The sequence below is a fragment of the Micropterus salmoides genome, unplaced genomic scaffold (assembly GCF_014851395.1).
Source record: "Micropterus salmoides isolate LMB-PRFRI ecotype aquatic unplaced genomic scaffold, ASM1485139v1 Ms_hic_scaffold_1, whole genome shotgun sequence".
In the NCBI taxonomy this organism is placed as follows: Eukaryota; Metazoa; Chordata; class Actinopteri; order Centrarchiformes; family Centrarchidae; genus Micropterus; species Micropterus salmoides.
Window position 1 is genome coordinate 51,710,581 of NW_024040040.1, and position 12,485 is coordinate 51,723,065.

Below are 12,485 nucleotides of genomic sequence, written 5' to 3' on the forward strand. Positions count from 1 at the left end.
TATTTATATTTTTTTAACTTGACCAACCCATACTGACGCATTCCTCTTATTTTATAGCTGTCATATGTTCAGTCTAATAATTTGAGCTTTTTCTTGTCTGATTAAACCAAAATTACAACAAACATGTAAAACTACAGCTTGTTTGTTGCTTTCATCATTTACTGTTTTTCATTTGGCTGTTCCGTCCGTTTGGTCAGGTCTGGGTAAAGAACTGCTCAATTAAACCCAAGCCAATCAATCAATATGCATTTATTATTAAAATATGTTTTTCTACTTAGGGTGTAAATGTTGAAAATGTTTTTAGTTATGTATTGCATGTTCGCTGACCTGCTGTACTAGCTGAAATACATACTGAGATTAATTTTTAAATATATTAAACAATTCTTTTTGTCAGAAACTATACCAGGACTGCGCTCTTTGTCTCAGCATGATCAACATTACAAATGGTCAGACTTTTCAGAGGCCTTGCAACCTGCAGCTTTTACTGAAAATTAACAGTTTGAAGACCGACCTTGAAAGAGTTCAGGAGTAGGAATATAGATAATTTGTAGGGGGAAAAGGGAAAAGAAGAAAATAGGGACTGATATTAAATTCTAAGTAAAGACAGACAAAGAATAGGTTATTCCAGGATGTAGAAAATAGTAAGATAATAATAATAATAATAATAATAATGATCTTTATTTGTAGAGCACTTTTCAAAAACAAGTTACAAAGTGCTTTAACAAGTGTAAAGACAATAATACCCAAAAGACAATAATACAAACACAATACAAGATAAAAGCATGAAAACATTGAAAAGACTAAAATATACGTTTAAGATAAATATAAAATTAGTAAAATAGAATAAAATAAAAGGGATAAAATAAAGTCAAATAAGATCGGGAAAGGCTCTCCTATAAAAGTATGTTTTAAGAAGGGACTTAAAAGAGTTCACTGACTCAGCCGACCTGATTTCCTCGGGCAGGCTGTTCCAGAGCCTCGGGGCCCTGACAGCAAACGCTCTGTCCCCTTTAGTTTTCAGTCGAGACTCTGGAACAGACAACAGACCTCTGCCCGAGGATCTCAAGGTATGTGCTGGTGCGTATGGGACTACAAGGTCACACACTCCATCCTCAGTCCGCTTGCAGGGTTGAAGATTAATTAGTGAGTAATTAACACAAATGCGCAAAAGGTATAGATCTGCTGTCCCACGCTCCTCCAGCAGCCAGTTTGAAATTTAACGTCTAGGAATGTACATTCTAAATTTGGGAGGCGCCTTCCTTGTGTGTGTGGGGAGGTTTAAACAGAAATTTAAGAAAAGGTGATTTAGTGGGATAATTTATTAAAAGGAGGAACAAAAATCATGTTGAAAAAGATTGATATTTTACTAACTAACTGATAGAGACAATATTTAAAGTTTCAAAACTACAAACAGTAGGATAAAAGCTCAGCAGGATACAGTTGCAAGCCAGTTAAACAATTCTTCACAGCCAGCTGAACACCAGAGGAGGCCCTCTACTATGGGGCCTCGTGAGATAGGCGCAGCGGCAGGCGAGATCAAGCACTGCCTGCACTACTACCAGTTATAAGTCCAAGTGGAGCAGATAAGGGAAGAACAAGCCAGACTCTACAAACGACTGAGCGCCCTCAAATCCAGCCTGTTCCCCAAGAAACCTGTGCCAGAACAAGTTCCACAGTACCGCGGGCAAAGCTTTGGACACAAAAATGGACATCATACATGTTCATTGGACATTATGCACCATACTGAAGTGTCACATGATTGTCCAAGCACTGTTGTGTCTTGTCGTGTTGTTGCAAGTTGTTTAAAGATGACTCGCTCTGCATGATGAGTCTTTGCTCCAAGCAGTGAAAGTGATTTCTTCTCTCTGTGAGCATTTTTTTATGTGAATAGATAAGAACCCAGGTGTTGGGCAATTATCACCAGGCATGTGTGTGAGTGCACAAGAAAGTATAAGCAAACGAAAAATGAGTGTCAGCAAAAAGATAAGAAGAATACCACTTTGGGAAAATCCCTGGAAGACATCCAGCTGCGAGCAATGTATTACAAAGAATGGTGGGTTTTAAGCAATAAGTGACTGATTTACCATAATTATGATATCAGAAAATGTTTTGATCTTTGCGATCTGTCCTTTTGATATACAAAGCTTTAAAAGGGTTAATTTATTCATGCTTGTATATGTGGTAAGTATCTAGATAGCTGAAGTTAAGATCACAGTTTTAAAACTTTGTAGCTCTGTGTGTGAGCTCCTCTCTGGATCTGACTGCCTGGGCTCAACAGGATGACTTGTGTGTGTGTGTGTTTAAGCAACCGTGTGTGCTGTCAGGTAGAGGAGGACACAGAGTAGAGTGAGGGAGCACAGTAAGGATGCCCTATCTCTATCACACAGCACAGAAGACACCAGCTCACCAGGACTTCCTAGACACTCAGATGTGGCTGAGATGTCATGATCAACAGTAAGCATACCAAGGCCACAGAGAGGTAGAGCAGTGTACAGTCAGGCAGACATCTTTGCATGGTAAATCCATGACAGCCACTTAAATATATGTGAATTTCCATAGAACCAGGTGCAGCAGGAAAGAGAACCAAGAGATGACATAACACCTAGAAACAGAGGTGAGAGAGGCCCAAAAAAAGTTGAATATCAGTTGTTACATGCCATCTTGTCAACTCAGGTCTCTGTTCTGGTGACAGAATGAGACTATTTTGCATCGATCTTTGACCCGCTCCAGTAAAATTTTGTACTATTATTGGCGTCTATTTTTGTTTAAAATAAGCATGTTGGTAAAAGTTATATGCAAGTCAGCCATAACATTATGACCACTAACAGGTGATGTGATGACACCCATTATGTTGTTACCAGTGGGTGGAATATATTTGGCAGCGCGTGGAAATTTTGTATTTATTGATGATGAAAAATAATTATTTATTGATGTTTGAGACAGAAAAACTGGGCAAGCAGAAGGTTTGGAGGTACTTTGACAAGGGCCAAATTATGATGGCTGGAGAACTGGGTCAGAGCATCTCCAAATCTGCAGCTCTTGTGGGTTTTCCCGGTCCGAAGTGGTCAGTTCCTGTGAAAAGTGGAAAAGAGGAAGGAAAAACAAAGAACCGGAGACAGGGTCAGGGGCGGCCGAAGCTCATTGATGCACGTGGGGAGTGAATGCTGGCCCCTGATCCTACAGATAAGCTAAAGTAGTCAAATTGTCAAATACACACAGACCAGTCAGCGTGCGTCTCTACTGACCACTGTCCACTGCCAAAAGAGCTGTCCGTTTCAGAACTGGACCACGGAGCAATGGAAGAAGGTGGCCTAGTCTGAAGAATGACATTTTCTTTTACATCACAGATGCACACGCACTCGTGTGTGTTGCTTAGCTGGGGAACTCGTACGTAGCACCAGGATGCATTATGGGAAGAAGGCATGCCGGCGGAGGAAGTGTGATTCTTTAGGCAATACTCTGCCGGGAAACCTTATTTCCTGATGGCACTGGCCACTTTCAGCAGGATGATGCACCCTGCCACAAAGCAAAAATGGTTCAGGAATGGTTTGAGGAACACAACAGCAACAGGGTGTTGACTTGGTCTCCAAATTCCCCAAATCTCAATGCAATCGAGCATGTGTGGGATGTGCTGGACAAACGATCCATGAAGACCCCACCTCGCATCTTACTTAAGATAGGACTATTTTAGGACTTAAAGGATCTACTTCTAGTGTATTGGTATCAGGCACATCTTCAGAGCTGTAGTGGAGTGGGGTGGGGCTGTTTTAATATGATTGGCTATGTCAATCAATCACACACTCCACATCAGAACATGGTGAAACAGTTGAAATGACCCATAGCCCAACTATTTGTTCTTCAAAAATCATGGAAATGTGACAAACGCAAAGGTTGTGCTGAAAAGATGTGGGAGAAAAAAAGTAGTTGCTTGAGGCAGATGCAGCAAAGTGCCCCAACATTATGGTGCTTTCAGACCAAAAGAAGCGAGCGTTCGGGGCAGTCAGTTTACATACAAAGTCAATGCAAAGACGCGTAGAGCCGCGATTTCCTGTCGGAAGGCGCGAAGCGATGCGAAGGTGGCGGGGCCGGCAACACTTTTATAAAACCTTGACTTTTACTCTTTTCTCGAATATTTTATGGGCCAGTAATCTGTTTAACTTCCCTACATGTGCTATTTATTCCTTCATAACTTCTTTAGTTAGTTAATTTGTCTGTTATCTACTATGCATTTTGCTTTATTAACCGAAATGAGCTGTCAACCAAGCTGTATGCGCCCAGTTATGCAGGACAGCGCCAGGGCGCCTGTCCCTGAACTGACAAGAAAAACCAAACCTTAAAGTGAAAAGGTATTAGCCTGATTTTCTAAAGCTTTGCATGTGCTAGTGGTGTCAGTGTTGGAAAGCAGCCTGCATCACCCACTCACAAGCTGCAGAAATTCTTTCACTTTGCATTGCTGCCCGATTAAAGCGTATTTATTACTATACGCTATAGCATCTAAGTATCTCATTGTGAAGAGCGTGGTTTTCTTATGGAATCATTTTCTTTAATGACCTGTCCGTTTTACGCCCTATGTCAGCTGGGATTGGCTCCAGCCCCCCCTTGTTTTCGTATGCTGTGCCCGAATAGTGGGCTGACAAGGGGTAATTTGCCATGCCATTTTTGTAAAAGAAATTTATTGTTGTAAATGTTAAGTGGGGTATATTATTGTGATTTATATAATATCAATAATAATATTAAGTTCTTTCATCTGACTTCTTAGTACAATAACATGAAACACAATTTTTCAGATTAAGATATGTTTTATTTGATCTTCATTCGCCAGAATAAAAGTAAAAGTACATTTTTGAAAGCACACGTTACACCAATAAGTGAAAATTAAACAGTAAACAATTAAGTTCTTGTAAAGCAAACAACAAGTAAAATCAAGAACAGGTTTATGTTTAGAAGATACGAAGAAGAAATACGTAGTAGCTCATCACAGTCTGTATTATCTCTACTGATTATCTTTCTACACTTCTATCTACTTTTGCAGTACAGACGTTTCCTGTTTGACCTGGATACTGATGATGTGTTTAGGCTAGTGATCATGATTATTCACTCTCTTGAAAGAATGAATAGAAATTGCTTGATACGTTCAAACAATGCAGCACTGAAGGAGTATTGGTCTTCACTTAGGCTTCCCTTTGTCATTTGTTTGCTCTGCACTTCTTTATACATGGCATCTGAGTAGTGCGTCCCCCCGTTTCCTGCAACCATGTCATCGATCTTCTTGATCAGCTCCACTACTTGACTTCTGGCTTTATTGGTGTTGTCAAAGACGTGGAACCTGTTTCCACAGCAGGACATGAGACTTGGACACATTTTACAATTTCTTTTTTGATGATATCTGGGGATTTCGAAGTGTCCAGGATCCCTGGTGTGTCTACCACACTAAGTACTCTGTTATTCCAGAGTACCGCAGCTTTTTGACACGTCTCAGTCACCGACTCTGAACAGGGACGGGATCTGAAACTTCTCTCTCCCAGAATGGTGTTTCCAACAGCACTCTTGCCCACACCAGTTTTTCCAATCATCACAATTCTCATATCAGGACCTGCAAAACAATTCATAACTTGTGTTCAAGCTGTCTGAAAGAGTAAATCGTTGGCTTGATGTACATATATTTTAGTGAATATGAGCACATAGAGCAGATTAAAACAAAAATGTTTTGAGTCTTACCAGCAGGAAGAGCCATTTTCTCTCAGCACTGTTTTCTGTGCAGAGACGACAAAGATGAATGTAAAGGCATTTGTTTGAGACATTGTTGTTTCTTTATATAGTAACTACACGGCTGACACACCCCATAATATTTGCATAACAGCTCCATATAAAACAGGCAAAGACAAGGACATTCTGCAGATACCTCACAGCTCGTCTGGCTCCTTGCTGCACAGGATCCAAGGACCATGTCTGACAGTAAGTTAAACTTTTTCTATTCAGCATCTTTGTTTGTAATGCTCTCTTTACTTTGCATTAATACAACTCTATTGTTGAAGTCAAAGGATCCACTTTTGAATAATTAAGGGAAATTGAAACCATGTACAGATTTCTTTATTGTATCAGATTAAAAAATGACATTATGTTTGTTGTTTTCACAGAAAAGAAGATTTCAATCATTGTTCTGGGAAATGGAGATTCTTTGAAGAAAGCCCTAATAACCAACATCCTAGGGAAAGATTTATTTAAACTAAACAAAACAAGTGTTCTCAAAGATACTCAGATCTTTGAAAATGATATATATGAGGTCACATGTACACCAGAATTGGACACAGCATGTAAGAACATAGAAGCACAATTTGCTCTTAATTGCCACCCTGACATGTGTCTGTTGGTGGTAGAGGATGGATTTTCAGCAGAAGAGGTGTGGCGACAGATAGAAAGGCTGAACCAAATAACAGGAAAACCCACAGAAGAGTTCAGAGTTGTTCTGCCACTGAGCTCTGAACATCCAGATTCTTACCCATTCAGATGCAACACCACGGAGCAGGTTGTCAGTGAACTGAGAGGGCTGGCTGTAGAAAGAAATCTGACGTCAACCAACAAGAGGTAAAAGGAAACATGCAGATTTATAATTGGACGTAACTTATATATAATATGTTGGTGTACACTGGTGCATGCCCATATTTAGTAAATGTAGTCTACAGGACTGTTATATTTGTTTGTATACTCTTACACTACAGATGAAGTAACACTGCCTCTACTTTATAGGCATGCTGACCATCCTCAGTCAGATGCGTCATCACACAGAGAGAGAGGTGAGCCACAGTCTCTCTCAGCTGCATCTTTCTAACCTATAGCCAAATGGATGATGGTGTATCAGGGCCACTGTAGTAATAGACGATCTCTGCGATTATAAGATAAGAAAATAGGTTTATTAGTCAACAGATGACCTGAACACAGGCGATGGGCTGAAGTTTTTAGGACTCACACTCCGGGTCCAACTAGCGCATTGCAAGTTAGCACCTCAGCGTGTCAAATGTGATCCAGTCTCTGTGGATTTTTGATGTGTTCTGTGACTTTTTCTCTTCCGTAACCCGCTAGAACAGCAGCCTCTCTGTGTACAGCCTCCCGATTTACAAATTAAGTACTGGCCTCTCCTAATGTTTAACATTGCCCCCCTTCTTCATTACAATCCTACCACAACAATTCACTTTAGCTTTGGACCTGGCAGGCTCCATAACTTTTTTTTGATCTACAATAACCCTAATATGTTGTCTTACAAATGTGTAGTGTTTACTGAAGGTGGATTAATTAAAAAAGAACCAAAAGATTTCATCAAACTTACAAAAACAATTTTTTTGCCTTTCCATTCAGGTGGCAGATCCTGGGTATGGAACCCTTTCACCAAGAATTTCAAAAGTGAGACCTTTGTTTTCAAGATGTAAAGTATCACAGAAATGCAGTATTTTGTGTATGTGTTTAAAGACAAGAAATCAAAATGTCCTTTAAATGAAAATGTGCTGGGATTTATGAAAACAGATCACTGTAAAGTTCCCTCAAGGTGTTTTTCTACATCAATGCAGGAAAGTCCTCTGGCACCACAGTGACCCTTGTTCTGCTGGGAATGGCCGGGACTGGAAAGAGTGCGAGTGGAAACACAATCCTGGGAAAGAAGCAGTTCACGTCTAGAACCAGTTCAAATCCGACCACCACAGAGTGCCAGGTGGCAGAAACAGAGATAGACGGTACACGTGTACGGGTCATTGATACCCCAGACATCTTTGATGATGAGATTAAATCATCAGTTAAGAACAAACATGTGAGAAAGTGCAAACAGCTCTGTCAGTCAGGACCTTGTGTTTACTTACTTGTGATTCATGTTAGCAGATTTACAGACGGTGAGAGAGACATACTGAAAAAGCTGGAAACAGCTTTTGGTAACAACGTTCAGGAACAAACAGTCATCCTGTTTACTCGTGGGGACGACCTGCAGCGTGCAAAGATGAGCTTGAAGAACTTTTTGAGTGCCTGCCAGACAGATCTCAGGGAAATAATTAAAAAGTGCGGCAACAGGTGTGTTGTTTTTGAGAACAGTGGCTCAGATTCAGGTCAAGTGGAGAAGCTAATGCAGACAGTGGACAGCCTATCCACTGTCTGATAAAAAGACGGAAGAAACAATAACTGTGTATGAATCAGACCAGATTAATGAAATGCTGGGATGAAATAAATCATTAATCTGAAACTGGTTGATTATAAAGTTATGACTTTTATTTTGGTTTCCTCTTACTTTGCTTTATAATTAGCAGCATTTAACTAGAGATTTATGTGTTTTTATATTATTTTTTGATTCTGTTAAAGAAGTCTAACATGTCTCTTTACTGGTGCAGCAGCTCCCTCCTGTCTCACGTTGTTAACTTTTGTAAACTATGATGACATACATGTTACATTTACCAATAAAGCCCAGTTTTGCTGTATACCCAGTGTCTCATATAGTTTCTGGTTATTCCTCCACACAGATTTGTGATTTAAATAAATTCTTCTCATTTATAGATTTAGAGCTAAGAGGACGAGGGGGAAATGTTGTCCTAAATAGTGCTGACTTGTAAAAAGAATATCTTTAAAATAAATAAATAACTATTGACATGTGTGACACAATGTAAAGTGTAACATGGTTTGCTTAAATTCCCCCCACCATTTAGGGTTTTCTGCTGGAATATGTAAGTGGAAACTAACTTCATGATCCTGGCATACACAGCCAATCACTACATCAATATCACTACTAACTAAAAACTAAAGGCAATATATATCATGGCCATACAGGCTAATGTAGGCCTACTGTACTTAAGGGAGACACTACAAGTGAATACAGTAAAACTTGTCTCTAATAACGTCATCACAATCGCCAATTTGCACACATTTGACAAGTCAGTGCAGGTGAATGGGATAAATAAAATAACTAAAGCATATCACCACAGAACGTCCCCAGTTAATGACTTACATCAAGAGTCTTTTCCCCTGAAATGTTGTTTAAAAATGCAGATAAGCTCGTTTTAGTTCAGAAGAAATCTACAGATGCAAACAGCATGAGGTCAGGCTTAAAACTAACACCATCCAAATGCGTATTCTTGAACTTTTATTTCCATGAGAGTAAAAGAAGACATGGAAGCAAAATATGAAAAAGTGTCCTGCCTTAAACAGTAACTTTATTTTTCTGATCATAGGCTCCTCATCTAATAACTATCCATTCTATTGGTTTGTTGGATGCTGATTGATTTTTTACATGATACAGGCAGCCCTTCCTTAAAATGTGAAAGTCTTACCATCAGTTATGTGTGTGTGTGTGTGTGTGTGTTTATAATATAATAGCAACAATAATAATGTATTTGATCAATACATTATTGTATTCAGGCAATTCAGTATTCTGTAGCTTGGCTGTGTGAAGCTGAAGGTTATCTTTACTCATTTGGCATCTTGCTTGTGAAACAAAAAGTATTTAAATAACATCTATTTTAATTATGGCTGCAGCCCGACGATTTTTGTTGATTTTGAGGTGTTATGTATTCCAATAATACCAAAACAATTAAAACGATTGATTGCCTTGTGAAAAATAAACAAGTTATTAGTGACACTAAGTCCCTGTCCTTGGTGCAGTCATTTATTCTAAATGAGCCCGTTCTCATCTCAGGGCATCCAATACCAACGCTTTCAGAAAAAAGTGAAAAAACGTAGTTATTTGACACTAAAGGTACCCTTCAGCGTCTATATGAGACGCTCTGGGGAATCCCGTACAGACCGGTAGTGCTAGTCCTAGTTAGCTAGGTAGCCACGTTCATGATAAAAGTGTTAAGCCCCCGATGAAGGGTATCTTTACCATAAAATCCTCACGCTTTGTCGAGCTGTCTGAAAGCATCAGTTATGACGTATTAAAATGAGTAATGCGTTGTCTAAATAGATAGCCTACTATTAGCAAAGAAAACATGCACATTGTGGCATAGTTTCCTTTGCTGTTGCCTGCTCCTGTGATAAACCTCGTGAATACTTAAAACTTGGTCTCTCTCTCAACTGATTATTGTAGTGTTATTGAGTGTTAGGGAATTAAAATAAATTGCTAAGGAAGTCTAATATATTTAATGTTTTGTTCAAAAAGACTTCAGTAAATAATTATGAGAAGTGCCCTTTTTTCCACAGCCCACCAATATGCCTGTGCACGTCCCTGCCAGAAACCTTAGCAAAACGAAGCGCGCCGTGTTTAGATTGACGACTGTTCCAAGCCAAGGCTCAAGTTCATTTAGGTGTGCCAGTAAGACATGCCAAGAATGCACATCTTATAGTCTATAAAAATGTTTTTAAATTTACAACAGTGTTTGGCAAACCAAATAAAATAAAAAAGCCAGCTTAAACATTACCAGTTTCATCACATGTGACTTTTAAAAGGTTACAAGAATAAATAATAAACAGCAGCGAGTTCTGGATGTAAAACACACAGAGGAAATGAAAGGTGTTAAAAAAAAAATCGTCAAATTCTGGGTGAAATGTTAATTTTTTTTATTTGTAAGTTTATTGCAGCTGTGGAGTTAAATGCTGGTGCATCACAGCTAACAAATAAAATTGACAGCGGTATCATAAGTGTTAAGACATTTTCAGAAACAATGGATGCTAAACGTCTGTGTACAAAATAATGTGTGCATATGAGCAACGTGTGAAAGATAAGAAGGTGACATGAAGTTAAAGGGTTTGATATACAGAAACACAGGACGATCTGGATTAACCAGATCTACATGACTGCCTTCTTTAAGATCAATCAATGACAGTTGGTTTCACAAACATCATTTAAAGAAAATCTGCTCCTGCTCTCTAGTCCTTCCTTGTTCCTCAACAATGTCAAGTCACTTTAATTTATGTAGCTCAACATCCCGGTGCAGAGCTGATGACTCATTGCAGAGGGTGAAAGTTCCTCTAGTAGACATATACAGTGCTCTTTCTGCCCCACACTTTTATTGTTTGCAAGGAAAATAATACAGCAGACAGACTGTCAGCTGCTTTCATGCATGTAAGTTTGGTTCGTCTAACCAGGGAAAAAATATACATGGTTGCACATTAAGAGCAGACCGTTTTGGTGACTGTCATCCTGCATAATCAGGACCCTCGTGGGGAAACTGAATGCAGTGTCTGATTAATGTTTCAGATCACAAATTTGCCTGAAGGATTGTAACCGTCTGGACAGCATACAACACCCTCTGTCCTAACTGCTGTTCCTTGAGTAGAAATAACTTTTTTTGAGCTTATCAGCAACTAAACTCATTAGCAAATGAGGCCGGGTCCTTAATGTAGCCTATGGTCATAGGTGTCATTTCCACTGGTCCCCACCACTTTTTAAAAGCATAATTTGTAAAAAAAAAAACATGCAATGCAATTAAAATATAGAAAAAAAATAACTTAAAAAATATGCTCCTAATAATGAAAGGACCCCAAAAACGTGCCACAACAATCAGTAACTTTAACTACTTCTTGACAGTTTCTTTTTGGCCAAGTTTTCCGTTCTCTCCCTTTGAACATGAGGGAGCAGGAACAGCAGGGATGATGTCACATGAGAAAAGTTGATCTACAGGAGAAACAGATCTGAAAGCAGCACAGAATGCCTGAGAGCTGCACTGACTGACATTCTATTATATTTATATATTTTGAAATGCCACCTGAATTTTGTGTTTCCTTTTACATAAATACAAAAATTCCACCATAGATTGGTGCAGAAACTTTCACCAGAATGCAGGAAATGAACTGTCTTAAGTAATTTAAGTATCTCTTCGTCTTGTTCTTGTGAACCCTATATCTACGCGTACTGTGATGTCTTACGAGCTAAGTGTTTCTTCACACCCCTAATTCAAAGGGCTACAGTGTGTCACCATCACTTTGCATTACAAAGTGACGCCCTTGCCTATGGTAAATTTATTCCTTATACTATATGTATATATGTTATAAAAGTATTTATGTATATATAAATTGGCCCATGTGTTAATTAGATTTATATAATAACAGCAGCAATAATGATAATAATAAGTGTATCATCTCTTTCTTTCTTTTTCTTTAACTTTTATTTAACCAGATGATCTCATTGAGATTTATAACCTCTTTTTCAAGAGAGACCTGGCCAAAATGGCAGCATATTAACAGTGCACAAATATGAACACCAAGCACAGGCACAACAACAAGGAATCTCAATTCATATTAAAATCACATAAAACATGAAACAAGATGTATAATTATTGTGTATTTCACGTTAATTTTCCAGAATAAAATAAAATGACAAAGATGAATGTCAAGGGATTATTAAGAACGTTGCTGTTAGATTATATAGTAGCTGACACGCCCCATTACATTTACATAACAGCTCCATATAAAACAGGCAGGTACATTCTGCAGATACCACACAGCTCATCTGGCTCAGTGCTGCACAGGATCCGAGGACCATGTCTGACAGTAAGTTGTGTAACAATAATTTTCTATCC

At 38.8% G+C, this 12,485-nt stretch overlaps 2 protein-coding genes across 2 annotated transcripts in view; one reads left to right on the forward strand and one right to left on the reverse strand.

The window, feature by feature from the left end:
- Positions 1-6,358: 6,358 nt before the first annotated feature.
- Positions 6,359-8,216, forward strand: LOC119885284 (immune-associated nucleotide-binding protein 7-like). The gene is made up of 4 exons (XM_038695388.1): positions 6,359-6,585; positions 6,748-6,794; positions 7,354-7,398; positions 7,563-8,216. The coding sequence occupies exons 1-4, from the start codon at positions 6,359-6,361 to the stop codon at positions 8,135-8,137; spliced, it is 894 nt and encodes a 297-aa protein (XP_038551316.1). The 3' UTR covers positions 8,138-8,216.
- A 3,264-nt stretch (positions 8,217-11,480) lies between these two features.
- LOC119885407 (sodium channel protein type 5 subunit alpha-like) overlaps positions 11,481-12,485 on the reverse strand; it is a 21,694-nt gene continuing 20,689 nt past the window's right edge. The window contains exon 10 of the mRNA XM_038695470.1: positions 11,481-11,581. Within this exon, the coding sequence (XP_038551398.1) occupies positions 11,481-11,581 (101 nt within the window). The remainder of the gene's footprint in view (positions 11,582-12,485) is intronic.

Bases quoted from the DNA above. Each gene is read 5' to 3' on its own strand.
- LOC119885284 (XM_038695388.1), top strand. From the start codon at position 6,359: ATGTGTCTGTTGGTGGTAGAGGATGGATTTTCAGCAGAAGAGGTGTGG. The intron at 6,586-6,747 runs GTAAAAGGAAAC...TCTACTTTATAG, and splicing joins CTGACGTCAACCAACAAGAG to GCATGCTGACCATCCTCAGT. The intron at 6,795-7,353 runs GTGAGCCACAGT...CTTTCCATTCAG, and splicing joins GTCATCACACAGAGAGAGAG to GTGGCAGATCCTGGGTATGG.